The following is a 26,489-nucleotide window of genomic DNA, read 5'->3' as shown; positions in this document are numbered from 1 at the left end:
GAAGGAGGGGGGGCGGCTTGGGAGAAGAGTGGGGAAGGGGCATCCAGCAGGGGCCGGGGCTTCTCCCTTGCCCACTCTATGGAGTCTGGGGCCGCTGTCTGAAGCTGGAGCCACGCTCTCGCACTTGACGCGTGAGGTAGGGGATGCGGTGGCGGGGCCCCCTGCTATCCAGGACCCTCCCCCCAAGTCCCCGGAACCGTTGCTCCGCCCGCCGCCCCCTCCCCCGTCCTCTCCACCCCCCATCCCACCTCCCCACCCCTCTTAAGAAAATAATGCTGGCTGCCTCCCGTACCTCCCAGTCGTTCCCTGTTCGCTTTGAGAGAAGGGCTCCCGCTCCTTATCCCTACCCAGACTCCTAACGAGCCGCGTCGGCTGCTTAGTCTTGCGCCAAGCTCGGTTGAGCTGGGGCTCAGTGTGGGATCTTGGAGCTTTCTGCCTAGGCACCGCTGGCACAGGAGAGGCGTCGCCTACTGAGGACGCTTCTCCATTCCTCCTAACTCTAATTCCAGTCCCTGCTGAATACAGCCAAGCTGTCCCGAGGTCCCGCGACAGCCCGAGCAGCCCTCGGAGAACTGGTGTGACTTCGATTTCGGACATAGGACAGTCTTCACCCCCAACGAAAGCGGGTTTCCCTCTACTTCTTGCCTCCCCGGCTTCTCTAGCCTTCCCCGGAGACCCTGATCGCTCTCCCTCCAGGCGCCACCCCACAGCGCTCAGGACGGGGGTGCCACGATGTCCCGCGGCTCAGGGACCTGGGCCGCCCCCGACGTGTGACCCAACCTTGGTCCCCTTGCTTGGCCCCCCACCCTCCCCTTGGCGCCCCCCAGCCTGCCCCCCGGGGGAGGAGGAAGAAGCGGAGGGCGAGGGGGGCATGTCCCGTCCCAAAAGCATAAGCCCCCCGGGCTACGCGGCCCAGACGGCGGCTGCTCCCAGGGGAGGCGGGGAGCACCGCTCGGCTTGGGGAGAAGCGGAGTCTCGGGCCAATGGGTACCCCTGCCCTCCCGGGGGGCTGACCCGCGGCTCTACTAAGAAGACTGGGGTGGCCGTGACCCCACAGCAGCACCGCCTGGTGAGCCGCTGGCGCAATGAAGAGGACTACGAACCCCCGCTGGGCAGCCAGGACCCCCTCGGGGGCGGTTTCGGCTTCAGCTTTCGCTCCAAGTCAGCCTGGCAGGAGCAAGGAGAAGACTGCTGTCGAGGCAGCCGTCGCCACCGCCGTGGAGCGGCTGGAGGGGGCAGCACCCGGGCCCCCCCAGCGGGCGGAGGAGGCGGCGGTGGCAGCGGCGGCGGGTCAGCCCCGTCCAGGCCAGGAGAACGGAGCACCGCGACCGTGCAGGGGGGCGGGGCGGAGGTACGCCCTCGTTCCGTGGAGCTGGGTCTGGATGAGCGGAGAAGCAAGGGCAAAACGGTGGAGGAGCTGGAGCCCGGAGCCAGAGCGGGCGGAGAGGAGGAGGCTGAGGACGCGGGCAGTTCGACGGGCTCGGGGGCCGGAGCCGCGCTCTCGCTGGGCGCCTGCTGCCTGGCGCTCCTGCAGATCTTTCGCTCCAAGAAGTTCCCGTCGGACAAACTCGAGAGGCTTTACCAGCGCTACTTCTTCCGCTTGAACCAGAGCAGCCTCACCATGCTGATGGCAGTGCTGGTGCTCGTGTGCCTCGTCATGCTGGCCTTCCACGCCGCCCGCGGCCACTACCAGACCCCTTACCTGGCCGTGCTCTCCGCCGCCGTGGCCGTGGTGCTTCTCCTGGCCGTTTTCTGCAACAGGGCCAGCTTCCACCAGGACCACATGGGACTGGCCTGTTACGCCCTCATTGCTGTGGTGCTGGCCGTCGAGGTGGTGGCCCTGCTGCTGCCCCAGCCCCGCAGTGCCTCGGAGGGCATTTGGTGGACTGTCTTCTTCATTTACACCATTTACACGTTGCTGCCGGTCCGCATGAGGGCCGCCGTGCTTAGCGGGGTACTGCTCTCTGCCATACACCTTGCCATCTCCCTGCAGGCCAACTCTGAGGACCAGTTCTTGCTGAAGCAGGTAAGGGGAGCCGGATGACACGATCGGTGGGAAATTGTGCCTCAGTGGGTTGCGAAAAAATCCTCACTTCCCTCTCCCCAACCCATAACTTACTTTTTTTCAAAGGAGTGGGGGGGGAGGGGGAGTAGAAAATTCTATAGAAAAGTCCTCTTATCTTCCCTCCTCCCAATGCTATAAATGTCCCTCTTATGAATGGGGTTGCTGGACTCCATAGCAACTGCACTTCAAAGACAGCCTTTCCATTAATTCCCCCAAAGTTGCAGATACTCCACTCTTCTCACAAGGACTCCCTCCCCGCCCCCCGAAAAATGGGGGGAAGGATGGCTTTGAATTATTCAGGGAGCAGAGTTCCGAGTGGGGAGGGTTGATGGCTGGTATCTTGGAGAGAATTCCCAGAGTTGGAAGTGTGGAGAGTTGAGCCTTCACTTAGGCTCTGTGGTGTGGTGAAGCTTTTGTAGCTAGCTATATGTGATTTACAGATATCACTTAAAACAAACAAAAAAACGTTGCATTTTAGAGAGTTGGATAGTTACTGAGCTAGAATAGGCCCATGGAGATGGGCTGATAGCCCTCTTGGCTTTCTGTCCCTTCTGTTCATAACTTCCTGCTTCTGAGCTATTTCAGAAGTACTTCACCTGTATCCTGTTTCTCCTCAGGGTTAGGGCAAGGGGAAGATGTTTATCTTCTTCAGGACTTGGACCTGTATTTTGAAATGGTAACAGGGAGGGACAGAAGAATTGTAGTGTTGATTGAGATAGGTCCAGCGTCCTCTCTTTCAAACAGACACCAAAGGATGTCTAGATTGCCTTTGTGATCTCAGCCTCAAAGGATTAGACCTGTCAGAGGTTTACTGGATATTGGTCTCTTCCCTTGATAATCCCGTTGTAAGTCAGTCATCCTTGAATTTACGGAAACCTGTATAACCTCTTGGCCAAAATGTGGGGCCACTCCCCAGAAAGTGGAAAGCCAAACTAACCTAGAGACTGTGTAGCCCATTCCATAGCTTCCTGTCCTGTGCCCCCCTGCTGTCTCACTTCAACAACTATTACCTCCCTTTCCAGCAGCTTCAGTCACTCTTTGGGTTCCTTGCCGTCTACCTTCAAACAAAACATGGTCTTCATCTTAAAACATCCTTTTCATCTGCTTCTTTTAGTTCTATCCAGCTTCTCTCCTTCCTTTTTTCTAAGTTATAGTTTTCATCTGCTGCTTCTGTGTTCTCCTGGCTCATTCCCTTATGTAAAATTCAACTCACTATTTATTAAACACCTACTTACCTGTTGGGCACAGGGCTAAATGCTGGAGAAACAAATGCAAAAAAGTTTCTGCCCTCAGGGAGTGTGTATCTTTTTTTTTTTTTGAGGGGGAAATGCACAGAGGAGTAAATTCGAATTATGTTACAAAATAAATTCACAGAGAAGTAAATACAAAGGGTTACAAAATAAATGCAAAATGTTTTGTGCCCCACCTTCTTTTGAAACTCCTTTGTCCAAGGTAACCAGTAATCTGCCTCTTGTGTATGTCAGTGGCTTTTCCTTAATATTTATCTTCCTAGATCTCTTTGTAGCATTTGACAATGTTGCTCTCCTACTCCAAGAGACTTTTCTTGGCTTCAGTGACACTCTGATCCCTTGGTTTTTCTCTCCAGTGGAAAGATCTCTGATCCAAGTCAGGAGACTTGAGTTTTAAGCCCAGTTCTGACACCACCTAGCTGTGTGACCTTTGGCAAGTCACTTAACTGATCTTAGGACTCAGGGGACTGAGAATTTTGATAAAGGTCCTTTTTAGCTCCAAAATTCTGTCATCTAAGTCTTACCTTAAGAACTCTATTAGTCCACACTGATCTCTCTCTTCTCTGAACTCTTCTTGTACTTATAATCAGTGCCACAGAATTGAAGCACTTAATTTTTCTCCAATATTTTCTTCCAGACTCAATTGTAAACTCCTTGGGGGGCAGGTACCTTGTCTTGTACATCTTTTATGTACCAGGCCAGTACAAGGCCTGGTACACAGCAGGTGCTTAAAATGCATGTTGAATTGTTTGATTTTTGGTTTTGGAATCAATAAGTGGAGTAGGATGAACTTTGATAAGACCCCTCCCCCAATAATTACTGTCATCTTTAATGACCAGCTCTTGTCACCTCAGGGCTCTACTTTGTTAAAATGTAGTGGGCGTTGATGCCACTTGTAGGATCATTTGAGTCCTTTTGGTGGGCATGATCCTTCAGAGAAGAGGAATGGTGTTAGGAAGTCTGGGTGGGCACAACTCAAATAGGAGTTTAGCTGGGATTTTCCAGTGACATTCAGCTGGATATGGGTCTCTGATCCTAGCAATGAAATGCATGCCTCAGGGGAAGGACCAGGAAGCCATCTGTCAGGGCTCAAAGTGCTGCAACCTCATCTTACCTCTCCAATACCAGGATGGCAGCTGAGAGGTTTCTGTGCCCTCCTCTGTATCCCCTTCCCTACTTCTCCCTCCTTCCTCCCTTTCCCTCTGCTATCTCCATCTCCCCCTGCCCCCACCAGAAGCATCCCTTTTGGCCTGCTATGTTCTACAGGCCTTTAGAGCTTTCAGGTTTCCTTGGATTTACATTCCATTTTTGATAATCCACTCAGTTGGAGGGGAACTATGCTGTGGGTAGTCTAGAACAGCAAGTAATCCAAAAATCCTTCCCGTTTTGCTTCTGAAAGAACTGCACAGTTTTAAAATTAGCATCAGATTTATCTTCCTGATTACATCAGGGTCAGTGTGATCTAGAAATTATCTTGCGTTTCTTGAACATGCACTGACTGATAGTAGTGGCAGAGGCTGACAGTTTTGTATTTTATGTTTGCTACAGGTTGTGGCTGGCTGTGGGTGAGTGAGTGCTGGCTTCTATTAGAAGCTAGGCTGGCCATCTTATTGAATAACTTAGTCACAAGGGAAATAGAGTGGGTGGTGGGTGATTCCTAACATCTTTTCTCTTGGGTAGTACACTGTACATAGTAGGCTCTTCATAAAAATTGGCTGGTTGAATGGATGGATGAATGAATTGAGAATGGAGTTGGGATTTTTCTATACTGTATACTTACCTCTTCTCACCTGCTATCCCATGTAAGTGGAGTCCTCTGCCTCCTATGGCCCATTTCTTACAGTGATAATCTCTCTGCCTGCCTGTTTAATCTCTGTTCCCCGATGCCGGCCTCTTTTGAAAACATTTGAAGCCACTATCCTTTGCTCTACTAGGAAGGAGAGATTTGATTTCTTAATCAACATCTTATGATGGTGTTTATTCCAGGGAAGGACTTCCTAAGTGGTGGGAGGGGGAGGATTCAGAGCTGGTCAATCCCACTTTCCATATGGGGGGGGGGGTGTTGAGGCATGCATTTATTGTTCCCTGCCCTCTCTTAATTTCCCTCTTCTTCCTTTGGTATCTTTCACTCTCCCCCTCACTCCCCCCCCCCCTTTGTGGATTCTCTCTCTTACTTTGTCTTTAATTCTTGTTCACTTCTCTCTTTCCCTCCACACACCCTTTTTTGTCTTTGCTTTCTGTTCTCCTGTTGCCCACCTGCTACTTTGTCTCTCTCTTTTTCACTTTATGCTTTTCTCTTATTCCCCCATCTCTGCCTTTTAGCCTCTCCTTCTGCATGTGAGTATTTTTCTCTGCTACTGTCTCCTTTCTGGGTACAGTAGGATCATCGTAAGGTTTTTTTTTCTTCTTTGCCTGTCAGAAGTCCCTTTGCTACACCCATACCATAAATAACACTCAAGCATCTGCCAAACACATTCCTCACTTGTGTTAATAGGCAGCAGTGATGCTGGAGCCTGTTGCCATGGTAACCTCATTTTTGTTTGACTGTATCCCACTCTGCTGCATAAAGCCTTTGCACGCACACAAACAAACACACAGGTCTAGTATACATGTTTGTCTGTTAAAGATCATTGGGGAGGGATCTCTTGGCCAGTGTGGGGGTGGTGATAGAGATTAGAATCTTTGAATGATATTCCTCTATGGCTCTGGGTCCTGTTGTCCAGGGACAGAGTTGCCAAGTATCCATCCCTTCCTCAACGGACATGAAAGCTCTTTAGAAATGTAAAGTATATTTTAAGTACTTGACATAATGCCATTCTTTTGGACATCATTCCTGAAAAAGAGGTAGGGACCCCAACTGGGCCCTGGGAGCTCCTCCTCCCATTTCTTCATTCTCCTTTCCCAGAGGAGAGGGATTGGAGGAATGTTAAAAGTCTACATTTAGCATTTGCTCTGGTCTAACCCACTACCTCCCCTCTACCCTTCCCCTTACCTTATATTCCTTCCAAAGCCTCCTAATGAACTATGTGCTTTTCAGAGTGGTTTCTTCCTTTCTGTTGATTTGAACTCCTATCTGCCAACAATTATTTCTCAGACCAGAGAAGGGCATAGGGCCTGTGTGAGTGACTTTTCTGTGTTCTTTGGGCCTGTGATTCTGTCTGTAGAGGAGAATATGGGGAAGGATGCATGAGAATGGCAGACCAGGAATTTGCTGTGATGGGGGCCTACAAGTCTGGGAACTGGGGAGAGGTGAAGATCTACAAGGCTTTGTGTTGACTTTGAAATGGGTTCAGTGTGGCTGTCCCCTTTATTCTTTGCTGGGGACCAATGACTGAGGCTTCTTTCCCTTGCTGGTTCTGACACTTTGATCTCAGTATTGACCTTTGGCTATCACCAGGGAGGGTAGGAGGAAAGAGACAAGGAGAGGGTACTTTCCAGTAGCCTCTCTTTGTAGACCTTGTTGGGGGTGGAACTACCTCTGGGACTGAAGGACCCTGGCATCTTGCTCCCCTCAAGGTGTTCCTTCCTTTAGAAAGGCTGCCTACCTCCTCCCTGGTATTAACTAAAGAGAGAAAATGGTAGATCATGACTGCAGCTACATTGCTTCTCTGCTCCCACATTTTCATTGCTTTTGACTGCTTCTTGTCTAAATGCTGACAGTTTCAATGAGAAGGATGCAGGGTCTCCTGGACCTTCCCTTGCAGAAAAGGAAATAAAGAAATAGGGCCTGGCCTCTAATTACAGGGCTCATCACATACCATGAATTATCCTTGGTGTAGCTATCTTCTTTCATGACTGGCTAAAAAGAGGCAGGTAGAATGTATGGAATAGAAGGCATTGGGAGATTAGGGTTGGCGTAGGCATAGAAATGGTGAGGGGGCTGCCTGTTTGCTGATTGGCATAGGCTCCTTTTTGTTCAGTTCCGATGATTAGGGGGTAAGCCTTTGGAAGAATTTGGTGAAAATTTCCATCTGCTTGACCCTATGAATGGTTTCCAGTCTAGAGTTTAATCTGTGAACAAAGTTTCATAACTGGCTTAACTGAAGAGCACTGGTAACGAATCAGCAAGTATTTTTAAATGCCTACTATGTACCAGTTACTGGGTATGCAAAACCAAAAGTGAGATAGCCCCTGACCTCAAAGATCTTTCATTCTACTTGGTGGGGGTGGGGGTGGGGGTGGCCAGGGATACAACATATAAGTACTGAGTGATTTCATCAAGAGGTGGGAAATATTAATAATTAGGGCAATAAGGTAGGGGTTCTTGAAGGAGAAGGCATTTAATCAGAGCTAGGAAGGGAGCTAGGGGCTCTTCAAAAGTGAAGGTCAAAGGACAGAACATTCTAGGTATGGTTTGGATAGATATAGATATACACACATATGTTTATGTTTGTATGTATGTATCATCTATCTATCTATCTATCTATCTATCTATCTATCTATCTATCTATCTATCTATCTATCTATCTATCTATCTATCTATCTATCTATCTATCTATCTATCTATCAATCATGATGTTTAAGAGAACAATACCTTCTTAAGAGCTAGCCAGGTGTGATTACAATCCAATTAACTTGAAGTAGGCTAATCAGCAGTCAATCACTCTCACTTGATTCGATCAGTCTAGATTAATCTCCAGGTGGGTCTTTGAGTATCTGCAAAATCCCATGATTTCATCACACTATCATCTATTTATCTTCCTTCACCCAAAGCATAAACCACAGATAGAATAGCAGGTATATATGTTTTTGAATCTTATAACCAGAACTCAAAGCTACAAATTTGACAGTAAGGATTTTTAAAATTAGAGATAGGGACTGGACATATAATTTCCTTGATGTAGGGAATTCTGAGGTGAGAAAGCTCATTCAATAGTGGAGGTCGGCACCATCTCTGAAATTTATAGTCTTAGAGAGCCCCTTGGAGCACTGAGGGGTTCAGTGATTTGCCCAGGGTCACAGAGCTAGTATGTGTAAAAAGTAGCATTCAAACCCAGACCTTCCTGGTTTCAGGTCTGGCTTTCTGCCCACTTACCATGCTAACTCTCATTTTAATTTTTTAAAAATTAATCACTTTAAACATTTCAAATCAAACTTTCTTCTGTAAATGAGCCATAACACATTCACTCAATGAGAAAGGTAAATTTCTTGCCAAAAAGAGAGGGGAAATGGCGTATAATTTTGGTGATATTGCCAAGGAGAAAGGCTTATGCTATATTTTCCGGAAAGGTATACATGTATATATGTGTGTATATGACACTTGTATGTATGCACATATATGTGTGCATACGCACATATATGTACATACACACATATATTTGTATTTTGTGTATTTATTTGTATTTTATTTATAAATAGGAATGGTTCTGCCACTTGGTTCTACCAACCTCCTTGTGTGATTTTGGCCTCCTTGACTGATTGCAGGGTCTCTTTCTCTTTTTAAATAAAAGTATTTTCCAGTTACATGTAAGGATAGTTTCAACATTTGTTTTCATAGGATTTTTAGTTCCGAATTTTTCTCCCACCTTCCCTTTCCTCCCTCCTCCCCAAGACAGAAAGCAATCTGATATAGGTTATATATGTACAATCACATTAAACATATTTTGATTGCAGGGTCTCTTGATCACTTCATTATATAGGTAGTCTACTATAGTGGGAATAAACACTATTCATTCCCTAAACTAAATGCCCTCCCCAGGAAAATTCTTTGAGTAGAGTTGCATTAAGTTATTCATTGGCACGAACTCTTCTTCCACTTACCAATTTGAAGAGGCACAAAGCTGATAAGGAGAGCCAATAGTTCCAGAATTAAAATCCCAAATGATCTTGGGCAGGTGAACCCTTGACCAAGGCCAACAAGTGGAAATATTGTAGGGACAAGGGCTAAACCCTGTGTCTGGGTTTTAAAAAATTAAACAACTAAATATAGGAGACTAAGACATGACTTTTCTTATGAAAAAACAAACAAACAAACAAACCCCAAACTTGAAAATGATGGCTAAGCCACAAGTTTGATATGAGTCAATAGTATGTTGTGGCACCTATAAAGCTCACACATCAATAATAGACTCTGGAGCATAGGTGGTACAGTGGATAGAGTGCTGGATTCAAGTCCCACATCTGGGTTTATTAATTGATTAATTAATTTATTAATTGAAGGACCATGGGCAGGTCATCTAGATTCTCTGAACCTCATTTCCTCATCTGTAAAATAGAGATGATAATGTAGTTCCCATGAGTTTAATTGTTATTTCTATGTAGATGACTACCAGATCTATACATCTATGTATTTTGATATATCTAAATATTTCCCTTCCTGGCTCTGTTTCTGACTTTCTCTGGACTTCAAAACCATGCCCTCATATTGAATACCTTCATCCCTTTTCAACTTTTTCCTCTATTCCTTCTTTTCCTTTCTTCTCTTCTCCCCTCCTATTATTCCTTCCTTCCCTCCTTCCTTCCTTCCTCCCTCCCTTCCTTCCTTCCTTCCTTCCTCCCTCCCTCCCTTCCTCTCAATGGCGGGGGGGGGGGGGGGGGGGTGGTTGGTTGGTTTATACCCTGTTAGCACATTAACACTTCTTCATCTGTGCTTACTACTGTCAGAAGGAAGTACTTGGTTAGGCACCAACTCTTCATCTTATATAACTAACCCTAGACTCTCTCCTTATTTCCAGTCCTGTATCACCAACTGTCTTTTGAACACTTTGAACTGGAGTTCTGTAGACACCTCAAACTAAACATGTCCAAAGCAGAACTCATTGAGTTCTTCCCCCAAAACTTACCCTATTTCTGATCTTTCCTTCTTCTGTTAAACCTATCACTTCCCTTCCAGTTACCCAGACTGATAACCCACAAGTCTTCCTTAACTACTCACTCTCACTCACTCCACAATTTCAATCACTTGGCAAATCTTGTCATTCCTAGCTCCACATCTCTCATATCAGTTACTGTTGTTCTATGTACCCAGCCACAATTTTGGTTTAGACCCTGGACTGTCGTAATTACTTCCTTCTCTAGTCTATCCTCTACCTAGCTATGAGAGTAATATTTCTGAAGCATAGGTTTGACCATAGCACTCCCTTCTGTTTAGTAAATTTCAATGGCTCCCTTTTACTTGTAGGATAAAAGTCTTTTGTCTTTTAAAGTCCTTTCCCACCTTGTTAGAACCTCACTTTCTGGGCTTCTGTAGTTCAGCCAAACTAGCCTCCCTGCCATTGCTCACACAAAACGTTCCTTATATTGTCTCTTTGTCTCTGCACCAGATGATCCTTCCTGTGCCTGGAATCTTCTTTCTCCTCACCTTTGCCTTTTTTAAAAATTTAATTAAATTTAATTTTTTTAATGTATAAGGTATTTTATTTTTTCCGTTACATGTAAAGATAGTTCTCAACTTTTGTTTATACAAGCTTTACAATTTCAGATTTTTCTCCCTCCCTCCCCTCCCTCCCCCCCCCCCTAGACAGCAGGTAATCTGATATAGGTTATATCTATATATCTCTATACATATACATATACATATAGATATATACACACACATATATATACACATAATAACATTAACCCTATTTCTGCATTAATCCTGTTACAAGAGAAAAAATCAGAGCAGTGATGCAAAACCTCAAAATAGAAAAAAATAACAACAGCACCCAAAACAAAAGAAATAATATGGTTCAATCAGCATCTATACTCCACAGTTCTTTCTTTCTTTTTTTTTCTTGGATTTGGAGATCCTCGTCTATCATGAGTTCCCTGGAACTCTTCTGTACCATTGCATTGGTGAGAAGAATATAGTCCATCACAGTAGGTCAACACTCAATGTTGATGATACTGTGTACAATGTTCTTCTGGTTCTGCTCATCTCACTCATCATCAGCTCATGTAAGACCCTCCAGGTTTCTCTGAACTCTTCCTGCTCATCATTTCTTACAGCACAATAGTATTCCATTGTATTCATATACCACAACTTGTCCAGCCATTCCCCAATTGATGGGCACCCCCTCAACTTCCAATTCCTTGCTACCACGTAAAGAGCAGCTATAAATATTTTTGTACATGTCTCACCTTTGCCTTTTAGAGTCTCTAGTTTCATCCAGATGCCCCATCCTCCATGAAGCCTTGCCTAGGGTCACACAGCAAGTAAGTGTTGGAGGGCAGATTGCTCCACGCCCAGTGCTCTATTCACTGTGCCACCTGACTGCCTTGATGCTTGATTGGCACCACTTTTCAGTACTCCTATAAGGCTCCACTGAGGGGTCATAACTAAAGTTTTTTTGCAATCTCGAAGGCACTATATAAAGGTCAGCTATTATTATTAAGATAAGCAGAGTGGTAGTGTAGATAAAGCTAGCCTCAGAGCTGAGAAGACTTCTCGGAAAATCATTTAACTTCTTAGTACCCTAAGGACATCTCTTAAGATCCTAAGTTGCCAATGTGCATTAGAAGATGGAGTTTCCTCTATCAATGAAATCATTTTTATTGTTGTTCAGGCTGGATTTGAACTCGGGTCTTCCTGACTCAAGGCCTGGCACTCTATCCACTGTGCCACCTTGTTGCCTTTCAACAAAATCATACTAATAGTTTTATTGTATTCATACTGGTCATAACATATCTAGAACATTGTGTTCAGTTCTCTGTTCTTCATTTTTAAGATGGGCACTGATAAAATGGGGATCAGAATGAAGAAGGGTCTGAAATTATATGAGGCTGGGTTGAACCACCTGAAGATGTTTTTCCCTTGGAAAAGAAGATGGGGAGGTATGAGGATCCATTGAGTTTTGAAAGCTTTTAAAAGCTATAAAGTGCTATGCAAAGTAAGGTTTGATATTGATGATTGAGTATATTAAAATGTTTGCAACCTTTTCAAGTAGAAGAGGAACAAAAATCAATAAATGCATTTGTTAAATACCTATTGTAAACAAAATATTGTGCTAGCCCCTGGTGGAGGGTGGCCCACAGGTGAAATAAAGACAATACTTACAGAGCCTCCCCCCCCCCCAGCTATTGAAGCTTACAGTTTAGTAAAGGATAAGACACTAAGATAGGGTAGCTAGGTGGCACAGTGGATAGAGTGGCAAGCCTGGAGTCAGGAAGACTCTTCTTCCTGAGTTCAAATCTGGCCTCAGACACTTATAAGCCGTGTGACCCTGGACAAGTCACTTAATCCTGTTTGCCTCAGTTTCCTCATCTGTCAAATAAGATGGAGAAGCAAATAGCAAATGACTCTAGCATCTTTGCCAAGAATACCCTCAGTGGGGTCGCAAAGAGTTGGACATGACTGAAAATGACACTAAGATAGAGAGGTGTAATATGTAATCACAGTAAGTTCACTAAGGGGAATTTTGATTTCATTGGTGTTGGGATTTCTCCATGAGAAAATTCCCTCTACCAATGTGTTTTTGTAACTGTTCAGCAGCTCATAGTCTTAGTTGTCTGAATCATGAAAGGTTATGTATCTTGCCTTGCCTCACATGGCCAGTCTCTGTCAGAAGCAGGGTTTGAACTCACACTTGGAAACTAGCTTTCTATGAATTCACTGGTCCTTACTTCCTTTTGATAAGTGCTTTGGAATTACAAAACAGAGCAGCAAGGAAGAGAATATCTAAGGTGATACTTCAATGAGGTACCCCTCTTGTTTGGAGCGGATTTTCCCACTGACAGAAATCCACAATACTTATGTCTAGTGACCTTGTCAATTATCCATCTGCTGTTAATCCTTTGGAGCTGCCCCTCTCATCCCTACCCCCTTGCCTTGCCTCCACCCAGGAGAGATTTTGCTCCTAAAATGACTGTGGTTAAAAACAAACAAACAAAAATTAAATTAAATTTAAAAATCTTTTAAAACATGACTGTGATGCCAAGAGGTGGATTCAGTCCTCTTTAGTTTCTAGATAGTTTTGGATGGGTGGAAGGGATGGGGGCTTCTACCTCTTATAGTCGAGATAAGAGTCCTAACTGTCCTTCAGAGAGCAGGTATGTAATGAATGAGAGTAATAAAAGGTAAGATAGATCACCATAGTGAGGTTGGAGAAGAGGCTAAGTGTGCCAGCATTTAAGTGATGCTCCCTGGGACTGGACATGTACAGAGAATGTATGCTAGCCAATACCCAGAGGCACTTTTGGGCTACTGTGCGAGGACCCAGGCCTGGAGTTTGGAGATCCTGCCTCCATTCCTGGCTCTGCTGATAACCACCTGTGACCGATCTTGGCCAGACACTTCACCTTATTATACCTCTAGACCCATTGTCCTCATCTGCCAAGTGAGAAAGTTAGAGTCCCTGGTCTCTTAAGGTCCTAAAGGGCTTTTGATGCTTGGATGGCCCTAGCTAGCATTTTTATGACATTGACACATCAGGGTAGGCAAGTGGGGAGAAAGTAATTCTTGCTTTCCACTTTCAGCAGCTACTTACTGACTGTGCCCTGCTGCTGCTCTTTCTCCCACTTTCTCTTCCATCCTGGCAACATTTTTCCCCCAGGGGATGGTGAAGATTGGGAGTGAGGTAAAAGCAGGGCTCCCAAAGTACTGAAGATCAGGGAGGTATCTTTGGTGGCAGAGTTGGTTCAGGGAGCAGGGGACACAAAGCAAACTGGAGGGTGAAACCAGGACTGGGAAAATGAGGTCGGAGGGAAGGAAAGGAGAGGAACTGGGAGCAGGGCATCCTTTGGAGAGTGGGGCAGGGATGTTGTCCCAGAACAATGGGATATAGTCAGAAGAAAAAAGAGGAAGGAAAAAAGAAAAACAAACAAATGGAGACAGTGGCGGCTTTATTCTTTAAGGCCCATCTCATGTGTCAAAGGGTGAAATGATAATGATCCCATTCCCTCTCTCCCAGTCCCTGGGATTTAGCAAGCCTCAGCTAGAGGGGAGGGGCTGTTACTGCTCCTGATCTTGAGACTCCCCCTTCTCACTTTAATAGATTCCTTTTCCCCTAATCCTTGCTAATTCTTCCTGAAACCTAATTTTAAAAATATGTTTTATTTTTCAATTCATCGGTATTGATTTTCCCTCTCTCTCTCACCCCCTCCTCCCAGAACTGGGAGAATGCATTATCTCACACTCTAACAATGTGGAACTCAAGTTCTGTTTCCCCCATGAAGCATTCTCATATCCCTCTTCCAGCCTCTCCAAACTCATAGACGCTTTGTTTTACCTCTTACTCCTGGGTGATCATGCCCATTTCTGTGGTCACCTTTCACTAGACCATAAGCTGCCTGAGGGCAAGATCTTGCCTAAACTTTCAGTTTTCCTCAGCACCTGTTCTTTAACAGTTTTGCTTATTAAATGCTTGTTGAATTGAATTGAATCCTAAACATATCTCTCTCTCTCTCTCTCTCTCTCTCTCTCTCTCTCTCTCTCTCTCTCTCTCTCTGCGGGGGCAGTGAGGGTTGAGCTCAGGGTCACACAGCTAGTAAGTGTCAAGTGTCTGAGGCTGGATTTGAACTCAGGTCCTCCTGAATCCAGGGCTGGTAGTTTATCCACTGGGCCACTTAGCTGCCCCCATCCTTTGAAATTCTTAATCCCAATTCCCTTAGCCCATTTCATTGGACAGTGTCTCAGGGATATTTCCCCCTGCCTCCAGCCCCCATTCTGACTCTTATCCCTAGGGAATAGAATTGCAATGGGTGTCTCTAGTGGCATTCTCTATATCTCCTTATCCCTTCTTGCACTGGGCCTTAGCCCATTGATTCTCAGGAGCATTCATTTTTCCCTTCTGCATGTGTCAGTCTCATTCCATATTTATCTTCCTATCTCCAAATCCCTCTCCCCACCTCCCCGAGTGCCAGCTCATACCATTCATGTTGCTAACAGTTGCCTTCTACAAACATCAATAACTTGTTTGGAGTTCTGCAGCTCTGTTGTCTGAGAATCCTTTGGGGGTCCCAGCCATGGCAAGTGTATGAGAATTCTTGGTTGGTTTATATTGTTATTGAGGAGAGTTGACTTAAGCTCATAGAATCATAGATTTAGAACTAGAAGGGACATGAGGCCAACTAGTCCAGCTTCTCCATTTTACAGATAAAGAACCAGAGAGGTTAAATAGCTTTCCCATAATCACACAGGGAGAAAAGGGCATAGCTGGGATTTGAACCTATGTCCTTTGACTCCAAACATGCTGCCCTTAATACACTGTGCCAAAGGATCAAGTCATAGAATAAGAGGGATTTGAGCTAGAAAGGTCCTTTAGAGAGACTTTAGACCAACACCCCTTTATTTTATAAATGAAGACATTAAGGATCAGGTGAAGTCTTGCCCATGGTCACACAGGTAGTGAACAGGTAGTGGGATTAAAATCCAGGATTTTCCTGTAGAGGTTAGAATTTGAAACCAAGACTGGGAATTTCAAGAGAAGACTGGGCAAGTACCACCAGGCCATGGGAAATTGGCAAGGACCAGCCTTTGTAGAGAGGGTCCAAGCCTGTGTGGAGTAAGAGATCGGGAACTTTTCTCCTTTCTTCATGGCTTGGCATTGAATTGGTGCAGAAACCTGGGTGTACTTTATTTCTGTTGTTTGGCAATTGTTAACAGGTGTCAAGAAATAAACTGAGAGTTTAGTTCTGGCTGGCTGCCTCCAGCTTGGGCCTACCTTAATCTATTCCAGGCAGATGGTGTTATTAAACACCTCTAGGGAAGGCACCCAGTAGGTGCTAAATGCCTGTTGAGTTGAATTTATTTGATACCCCACAGGTTCCAGCGGTCACCTATTCCCATATTTCAGACCCTGTATTATTTGAAAGTTCTGCATAAATAGATTGTTGTTGTTCAGTCATGTCCAACTCTTCATAACCCCATTTGGGGTTTTCTTAGCAGAAATACTGGAGTGACTAGCCATTTCCTTCTCCAGCTCATTTTACAGATGAGGAAACTAAGGCAGACAAGGTTAAGTGACTTGCCTAAGATCACACAGCTAATAAGTGTCAGATTTGAGCTTGGGAAGTAGAGTCTTCTTGACTCCAGAGCCAGCACTCTATCCACCATGGCACCTAACTCCCATGCATAAATAATTCCCATAGCCTGAAGAATGTTTGAATGCCATCTAATCCAGCCTTCTTACTTGTCTAACCTCCACTTCTAAATTTCTTCAGTTGAAGGGCAGCCCTTCTTGTTTAGACGTTGGAAATGGGAAACAGATTGGCCTACTTGATTACTACTATCTCTTTTCTCTTTGGTCTTTGAAAATTTAGCTATCTTTCAGCATATGAAAAATGGGCAGGGTATTTTTTTTTGCTATTATTCATCTCAAAAGATGATTTCTCCTTTCCATTCCCAGTCTTTAAAAAATGTGAGCCCATAAAATAAAGAGATTTCTTTTTAGGGAGGATTTCTTTGTGTGTGGTTGTTCTGTCTTTTTTTTTTTTTTTCAGTCATGTATGACTCTTTGTGATTCAGGGTTTTCATGGCAAAGATATTGGAGTGGTTTGCTATTTCCTTCTCCAGCTCATTTTACAGATGAAGAAACTGAGGCAAACAAGGTTAAGTGACTTGTCCAGAGTCAGACAGCTAGTAAGTGTCTGAGGCCACATTTGCACTGGGGAAGATGAGTCTTCCTGACTCCAAACCTGGTGCTCCATCCGCTGCCTTGGGAGAGAAAATATAAAGGATTAAAACAATTTTTGTAGACCAAAAACTTTAGAAGCCAAGTCTCTTCTTTTGGTTTCTTCAGTCCTTTTAATATTTAATGTCAATGATGTACTTACTATGAGGAGAGAATTGGCTGAATTGTAGTGACAGGTACACTAGATATGTAGTTAGGAGACCTCAGTTGGAATTTTCTCTCTTTGGACTTCAGTTTCCTCATTTCCAAAATGAAGGACTTAAACTAAGACCCTTCCCAGCTTTGAATTCTAATGATTCTATAAGAGTCTTCTTTTATCTATCATAGCTATATACTGGGAAAGAGCACTGTGTTTAGAGTCAGTGAAGCTTATATTCAAATGTGAAGACAGGCAGCCAGAAATAAATGAACTTTCAGCTCTGAATGTTCATGAGCTCTTGACACTTGCTAACAATAGACAATCAATAACAAAGTTTCTGCATATTGGAACACATGAAGAAAAGGGAAAATTTGTCAGGCTTTTATACTCTATGGACAAATCATTTTTTGTCTTTTGGTCTCAGTTTCCTCATATATAAAATGAGAGAGTTGGATTAGACCAGTGGTGTTAAACACAAGTAGAATGGGGGCTTACTAAACCATATAGATGTGACTTAGAAAATCACATGTTAACATTATCTATTTCCTGTTGTATTTTTGTTTATTTTGTTAAACATTTCCCAATTTCATTTTAATCTAGTTTGACACCTCTGGATTAGATAGTTTCTAAGGTACCTTCTAATTCTAAATCTGTAATGTTATGTTTATTATCTTATTGGGTACAAACTCTCATTTTATTGAAGAGGAAACTAATTTCATAGAGTTCAAGTGACTTGTCTAAGGTCACACATTCACTAAGTAGTACTTCCAGAATTAGACATAAGTCTTCTGATTCCAAGTCCTTTATCCTGACTGATGAACTGGCCGCCTTGTCTCCCATCTCTTGACATAAATTGTATCTCCCTCCTCCCTCCCCACCCAAATTGTTAAAAAAAACTTGAGATAGTTATATAAGGACCGCAGTAGTGTAATGCAGTCCTTGTGAGATCAACTGTGGGGCTCTCTCTCTTTTTAAAAAAAATGAGCATGATAGTGTGATAATGGAAGGGAGTTTAGGATTCCTTTAGAATCTTGTGCTACCTTTCAGATAGTTCATGTACCATTTACCCTACTTGGAGCCCTTTCCTGACCCCTCCTTCAGCTGCTTCTTGCCTTCCCTACCAAAATCACCCTGCATTTATTTTTTCAGTGCTTATATATGATGTGTACCTGTTGTCTCCCGCAATAGAATGGAAGCTTCTTGGGGGAGGAGCTATCTCCTTTTTGTCTTTGGCTCCCTGGCATCCAGCACAGTGCTTGGCACCTGGAGAGAGGGGTAGGGACTAAATGTGGGATTTTCCTGGCACAGGACTCTCACACCTCATAAAACTCTCCCAGTGCAGGTTCAGCATCTTCTCTGCATCTTAGAGCTTTAAGAGAGTTGCCTAGAGCACTGAGAGGTGAAATGATTTATCCAAGACTACACAGCTGGTGGGTGGCCCATAGTAGGTGCTTAAATGAATGTTTGTTGATGGGTTGACTGACTGACTGTTTTCGGTACAGTGAGGATTAAGTGACTTGCCCAGGGTCACAGAGCTAGTAAATGTCAAGTGTCTGAGGCTGGATTTGAACTCAGGTTCTCCTGAATCCAGGGACGGTGCTTCATCCACTGCAACACCTAGCTGCCCCGACTAATTGATTTTAAAGAGATAATGTGGGGGCAGCTAGATGGCGAAGTGGATAAAGAACTGGCCCCGGATTCAGGAGTACCTGAGTTCAAATCCGGCCTCAGACACTTGACACTTGCTAGCTGTGTGACCCTGGGCAAGTCACTTAACCCCCATTGCCCCGCAAAAAAAAAACAAAAACAAAAAAACCCAAAAAGAGATAATGTACCACCTTCAGGTACCTGGCTGTCCCTCTGGGAGAGACAGCAGCAGTGTAGTATTATCTGCTTCTGCTGTTGTTTTGTGGGTCCTTGGGCCTTTTAGCTTTTAACAAACATAGGTACACATAAGGAACTTTCCCTTTGAAGGTTTAGAATAGAATATCCTAAGACTGTCTCAATGTCCTGGTTTTCTTGTTTCCGTCCCCTCTGCCTCAGTCCCCCTTTTATGTTCCAGAGGTTAAATGTCACATCCATAGGTGCCTTGTGTGGTTGCCTCTGTCGGCATTAAAAGGCAGTCTTTTCCATATGGTGGGGACACAGCCACTGAGAAGGGGGTGAAGGGGTGGGGATAAGAGAAAGGAGGAAGTGGATGATAAAGTAGGACAGACAGTAGCAAGAAAATAACCATCTCAGGGCATAACCAAGGCATAGATGTGTTAGAGTTGGGAAAGACCTTAGAGGTCATCCGGGGAAAGCCCATCATTTTTTATAGATGAGAAAGCTGAGGACCAGAGAGGTCTGAAGCGGGAGAAAATTGACCATCAACCCTAGAGTCAGGAAAATCTGGGTTCAAATTCTGCCTTAGATACTTAGTAGCTGTGTGGCCCTAGGCAAGCCTCTTACACTCTCTCCACCTTATTTTTCTCATCGTTGTAGCAGGAGTGGACTACTTTCCACGAACTAGGCATGCCATTTGGCCCCTTTCTGTGGAATGTGTGTTTAATAGCCACCATTGCCACTCACTTGCCAGGAGTCCAAGGGAGAGCTAGTCAAGTTACTAAAGGTATGGCACTCAAAACAGAGGGGGCAGAGCTGTTTCTTCCCAGCCCACCTTTTAGCCTGCTGAGCTAGACACCATCTAGGCCAACACTTTCATTTTACAGATGAAGAAACTGAGGCCCAGAGGGGTTATTAAGTGACTTGCCCAAGATTACTAGGTAAAACAGTTTTAATTTGAACCTGGGTCCTTTGACTCCAAATTCAGAGTTCTTTCCTCTGTACCATACCCATCTCACCAGGGGTATTGTGAGGATCAAATGCCGGTTTTAAAAAGTGTTACCTCTTCTATTATTTTTCAAAGGAGCGACTCATTAGTGGAAGGCTCTAAATTAGAACTCTGGCCTCTTGACTTTTAGTCCAGTGCTCTCTCCCTGGTTTCACACACAGTGGGAAAAGCATTTCCTCCTCAGCCATTGGCACTTTGACTTCCTTTGGAAGGTCTCACAGCCCACTATTAGGCTTTGCTTTTGTTTTTAAGTATAATTTTTTTTTATTGTGAACTAGCAACTTGCAAAAAGAAAATTCAAAGAAACACTAAATTCTCAAGATTTTGCTCCCTTTAACTTTATATTTTTTTTAAACGTCTGGATGTTTCCCATGCCTAGAATGCTCTTCCTGCCAAATGCTGACTCTTAGAATCTCTGGCTTCCTTTAAGACTTGGCTCAAGTGCCATCTCCTTCATGAGGCCTTTCTCAGTTTCCTCCAAGCCCCATTTGTGAGTACCCACCCTTGGAAGGCTACTTTCTATCTAATCCGTATTTATTTTGTATGAACTGCTTTCTATATAATTTCTCCCCAGCAGTGTACAAGTAAGTGTTAAACAATAGGCTCTCTGAAAAGCAAAACACATCGTTAAGTTTAATTTGCATTATTGACATTCTATCTATAGCTTTCAACAAAACAATAAACTGAGCCCTGATTTGTAACATTTTCCAACTTCCAAGGTATAAATGCTCACACTGAAAATGTAACAACCAGCACTGCTGGGTGTGAGCTGCCTCCAGCATCCCCGATAGAATGTGAGCTTCTTGAGGGTGAGTGCTCTTTCTGCTTTTTCTTTCTATCCTTAGCACTTATCACAGTGCCTGCCACATGGCAAATATTTAGTAGGTGTTTGTTGATTTATTGATCAATTGATAGAAGAGAATGATGTACTGTCTGGGACTGACCAACCAGTCTTCTAGGTTCAGAATTTAGTCTTTTGTATCAGGGAAAATTTCAAAACTGATTTTCACACTACCTTCCATCATGTCCTGTTCCACAGCCCTATCCCCACCATTTGGAGTCCTTCTTCCCATGGAGAGGGTGTCTTTTAACACAATTACATGCAGATTTGTGAATAAGTACATAGACACATACTTAGAAAAACACCAATATACTGAGGATCAACCTTGTATAGGAGAGGGAGGAATAGGAGTCAGAAAAGCTGGATGCTGCTATTCTAGCATCTATTCCCAGCTCTGCCACATGTTTATTTATCTGTATGTCCGTGGGCAAGTCCCTTCTCAGAGTTTCATCTATGAAATGGAAAAATAATAAATGTACTACTTAGCTCAAGGGGTTGCTGTGAGGATCAAATGAGATAATGTAGGTAAGTGTTTTATAATTGTAAAATGCTTTCTAAAAGCATTATGATTATATATCCACATAAGTTGTACTCGAGATCATAGATTTGGAGCTGAGAGGGACTGTAGGGATCTCCCGGCCTAGTCTGATTTTATGGATGAGGAAACTGAGGCCCATAGAGATGAATTGACTTATCTGGATGGTGAGAGTTCTAGAGGATCTGGGTCCTTTGATTTCAAACCAAGAATCCTTTGTACTCTGCTATAGCCGTCTCCCTTCTTTTGATCTGTTGTTGTTAATTTTTCAGTCATGTCTGATTCTTTGTTAACCCCATTTGGGGTTTTCTTGGCAAAGATACTGGAGTGGTTTGCCATTTTCTTCTCCAGCTCATTTGAGAGATGAGGAAACTGAGGCAAACAGGATGAAGTGACTTGCCCAGAGTCACACAGCTAGTCTCTGAAGCCAAATTTGAACTCAGTCCTCCTGATGCCAGGCCTAGCATTCCCTATCCACTGCACCACCTAACTGCTTGCCCCTATCCTACTAGCTCTAAGAACTCTGTAGAGGGTAGTAGATCAACAGGTTAGAGCCTAATTAGACCCAGAGCAGGTATTTAAGGCAGAGGAAATGAGAGGGGGCAAGGGGAGGTTTTTAGCTAAAGACCTAGAACCACTTCCTCCTTTTGTGGCCAGCAGACCCATAGCATTGGTTACAGGAAGAAGGAACCTAAGCCCCAGAAATGGAGACTTCTTCCATTCAAGTCCAGATGCGGGACTGGGGAAACTCCCTGGACAACTGAAATATATCAAGGAGGGAAGTGACCAGGAGAACAGCTGAGGAGCCGAGTTCCCTTCCACGTTCTCATGCCTGAGTTTCCTATTGTATTGACATGACAAGACTAAGAGATCCCTGGGGAAGAGCTGCTGGCTCAAACAACTTCTTCCCAGACAACTGCCTGACCACAGCTACTCAGCTTCCTAGAGATGAATTGATCTGGGCAGAGGCTATACCAAAGATAGACCATTTGGATCCAAATTCTGATTTACTCATAGCCTGCTTTCTTTTCATTTCCTCTGACCCAGAGTCTTGGGTCTACGCCAATCTCTTTTAGAATCCACATTTTGAGGAAAGATAGAGGCAACATGCTGTACTGGCAAGAGAATTGAATTTAGGGTCATTGAATATGGATTCAAATTTTGTCTGGCCTACTTACTAACTTTCTGACCATGGGAAGTTTACTTAATTTCTTTGAGCTCAGTTCTCTTATTTGCAAAATGAATGAGTTGAACTAGATAATAATGTCCAAGTCTCTTTTAACTCTAGATACTCTGATTCCCGTGGAGCCCATGGAGAGGTACATTTTGCTTTCTGTAATGCTTGCTAATTGGGTGCCTTGAGCAAATCAATCAATCTCCATAAGCCTGTTTCCTCAGCTGTAAAGTGGGGACTAACAAAAATTGTGACACTCCTCAGTTGTTAGAAGGTCAAATGAGATAAAGTTTGTAATATAGATTTTTTTTTGTTTTCAACATTTTTGGGGGGTGGGGGTGGGGCAGTGAGGGTTAAGTGACTTGCCCCAGGGTCACACAGCTAGTGTGTGTCAAGTGTCTGAGGCTAGATTTGAACTCAGGTCCTCTTGAATCCAGGGACAGTGCTTTATCCATTGTGCCACCTAGCTACCCTCAGCATTTGTTGTTGTTTTTCCCCCATAAAAGTATTTTATTGGGGGTGGCTAGGTGGCGCAGTGGATAAAGCACCGGCCCTGGATTCAGGAGTTCCTGAGTTCAAATCCGCCCTCAGACACTTGACACTTACTGGCTGTGTGACCTTGGGCAAGTCACTTAACCCCCATTGCCCCGCAAAAAAACAAAAAACAAAAAATATTTTATTATTTTCCAGTTATATGTAGAAAGTTTTCAACATTTGTTTTTATAAGATTTCAAGTTTTAAAATTTTCTCCCTCCCACCCCTCCCTCCCCCCTCCCCAAGACAGCAAGCAATCTGATATAGGTTATATATGTACAATCATATTAAACATATTTCTGCATGTAATATAGACTTAATAGAACTAGAGATATAACTGTAGACATTCTGCTCATGTTCCAATAAGCCCTCTAGGGCTTTCTTTTTTTTTCAGATGAACAGATATCTGGCCACATTTCCTCCTCTCTCCACTGATGAGTGGGACAGCTAGTGATGCAGTGGATAGAGTGCCAGGCCTGGAGTCAGGAAGGCTCATTTTCCTGAGTTCAAATCCAACCTCAGACACTTCCTAGCTGTGTGAATCTGGGCAAGTCACTTCATCATGTTTGCTTCAGTTTCCTCATCTGTCAAATGAGCTGGAGAAGGGAATGGCAAACCACTCCAGTATCTTTGCCAAGAAAGCCCCAAAGTAAAATCACAAAATGACTGAAAATGGCTGAATATCAACAAAAGTGCTGATGAGCACAAACAAAAAGATGACCATGAAGAGCGGGTAGGATGACATAGAGCACTGGGCTTGTGGTTGAGAAGACTTGGGTTCAGATTCCTCTTCAGGGTAACTCCCTTAATTTCTCAGAACCTCAGTTTCCTCATCTGTAAATCAGAGGCTGGACTTAATTTCCTGTAAAGTCTTTTCCAGCTTTAATATCTATGATCCTTTGAAGATGCTTGTTTTCCCACATCTGTTGCAGATGAAGTAGATATATGCCGCTGACATGGCAAGCATCAAATGTCACAAATGTAATGAACTACATCTTAAGAGACAGGAAATGACCATTAAAAACTAAAGTGGGAGTCATTTCCAATTAGCTATTTCTTTGGAGTCAGACCATCAGCTGGCTCAAGTAAAGGTCAGTATCAATACTGAATTAGGGAAAAGGAACAAGAAGAGAAGAAGGGACTGTGTATAATTAGAATAGCTCCAAACTGACCTATTCAAAGAAGCTATTGACATGGAAAAAGTGGGAAATGGAAAAAGGAAAACACTGTTAAGCACATCACTATTTCCTATAGAAATTTATGTCATGTAAGGCAAAAGCCACAACAAGGAGGCCGAGAAAGCCCAGAAACCACATTGGCAAGCGAACACTTTTCTTTATTACAAGAAGAAAGACATGGCAGGCCGAAGTAAAACTGGTTTTGAATATAAACTTACAGAGGAGGATAGTGGAATATTCTGAACAGTATTATATCATAGAGCACCTGAAAAGTGTTTTAACAGTGGGAAATCAAGTCTGCAGAAAGTTTGACAGGAGACCCGATTAAGCCAAAGACCCAATAAATCCCAAGAATATTTATAGATAGAACATCTCTGTCAGCATTTCTCTAACTATTTTCATCATCAGTGACTGAAGAACCGTATTTGAATTCACCACCTTAGTGTGCTAATGAGTACATTGTACCTTTAGCCCCTTTCTAATACTCCCTGGTAATTGTCCTTGGGAAGATTCCCTCATTTCAGTCATGTCCAACACTTTGTGACCCCATTTGGGATTTTCTTGGTGGAGATACTGGAGTGGTTTGCCATTTCCTCCTCCAGCTCATTTGACAGATGAGGAAACTGAGGTAAACAGAGTTAAGTGATTTGTCCAGGGTCAAGTCCAGCTAGTAAGTATCTGAGGTCAGATTGGAACTCAGGAACATCAGGCCTGATGCTTTATCCATTGCACCACCTAACTGCCCCCAGACCAATTATACAAAGAAGAAATCTGTGTTGGAGATAATGCAATTTTGAAAGTGTCGAGAGATTAATTTACAAGATATCTGAAAGATGGATAGATAACAAATGGGCAAAAAAAATCACAGGGGGTGTTATAAGAAAAAAGGCATTTCAGAGCATATCAATAACTGCTGACCATATCTCTGTCCATTTCAAAGGTTATCCTTAATGGATGTGTAAGAAGGAAATGACCAGAGTTACAAATCAATTTCTACAGTAGACCACATCTCCAGAATTTCACCATTTACTTAAAAGTATAGAGAGTACAGGGCCCCACTGCCTTGATTGCTTGTTTATTATTATTTTTTTAAAGTATTTGACTGGGTCAAGCAAAACACAGGCTTAAAGTTTTTCCTCCAACAAGGTGTCTCCCGGCACGAATTCATTAGCTGCACCTGTGGACACTGATATGTTCAATGATCCCCTGATGAGAAGTATCAAGTGTGAGTCAAAGAACAGAAAGATATGTGTTCCCCAAAAGTACATGCAACCTTCATGGAGGAAGTGCTCAAATGGAAGAGGGTTCCCCATAAATAGTAAGTTTCTTTTGACTGATATTTCTTATTGTTGTTGTTCAGTTATGTATGATTCTTCATGAACCCGTGGACCATAGTATCCATGAAGTTTTCTTGGCAAGATAGTTGAGTGACTTGCCATTTCCTTCTCCTTTTTTACTGATGACATAGGACTAATTCCATTCTATCAATCAGTAAACATTTATGAAGGGCCTAATATTTGTGAGGTACTGTGCTTGGAGTTGCGTATACAAAGAGAAAAGAGGAACAGTACCTGCCTTCAAGGAATTTCCATTTTAATGAGCTCCACAATTTTAGAAATCTTCCTCATTGAGATACATGGTGACTTAAGAGATTGAATGAACAATCACTGTAAGAGAAACCAAATGGATAAAGAATGCCTGTTGTCTAGACCCTAGATTTTTTTTAAATCATAAAAGCATTTTATTATTTTCCAGTTACATGTAAAAATAGTTTTCAACATTTTTTTCATAAGATTTTTAGTTCCAAATTTTTTCTCCCTCCCTCCCTCCCCTCCCCCCTCCCCAAGACAGGAAGCAATCTGATATAGGCTATATATGTACAATCACATTAAATACATTTCTGTATTAGACATATTGTGAAAGAAGAATCAGAACACAAGGGAAAAATCTTGAAAAAGATAAAAAAAGACAACAAAAAAGTGGAAACAGTATGGAGACCCTAGCTTCTTAAACTGTGGGTTGCAACCCCCTTATAGGGTCATATAACTAAATGTGGGGGTTGCAAAAAATCTGGCAAAATAAAAGGCTTTGTATACCTATTTTATATACCCATATACTCAGAGTCATGTAAAAATTTCTCAGGCGAATAGGGGTTGTGAGTTGGAAAAAGTTTAAGAAGCCCCAGTCTAGACTATAATATGCATTTGGATTTGATTTAGTCCATCAGAACATCAGTATCTGGGACAGACACTTCAGATGGATGACCTGGGCCCAGAATTCAATAGGAGGAGGAAGAGTGAGGTGAACCTTATTTGGGAAGTTACACAACACTTTCAGGGGTCCCAAGCTCTTCTTTGGCACAGTGACCATCTTCTCTCTCTCTCTCTCTC

General features: G+C 43.5%; 1 protein-coding gene across 1 annotated transcript in view; it reads left to right on the top strand.

Moving 5' to 3' along the window:
• The first annotated feature begins 271 nt into the window (after positions 1-271).
• Positions 272-26,489, top strand: part of ADCY5 (adenylate cyclase 5) — a 281,975-nt gene continuing 255,757 nt past the window's right edge. Inside the window, 1 exon segment of the mRNA XM_043992942.1 lies at positions 272-2,026. Coding sequence (XP_043848877.1) covers positions 872-2,026 — 1,155 coding nt within the window. The 5' untranslated portion in view covers positions 272-871.

The sequence above is a fragment of the Dromiciops gliroides genome, chromosome 3, assembly GCF_019393635.1.
Source record: "Dromiciops gliroides isolate mDroGli1 chromosome 3, mDroGli1.pri, whole genome shotgun sequence".
NCBI classification, from domain to species: Eukaryota; Metazoa; Chordata; class Mammalia; order Microbiotheria; family Microbiotheriidae; genus Dromiciops; species Dromiciops gliroides.
This window is presented reverse-complemented; position numbering and strand designations above follow the sequence as displayed.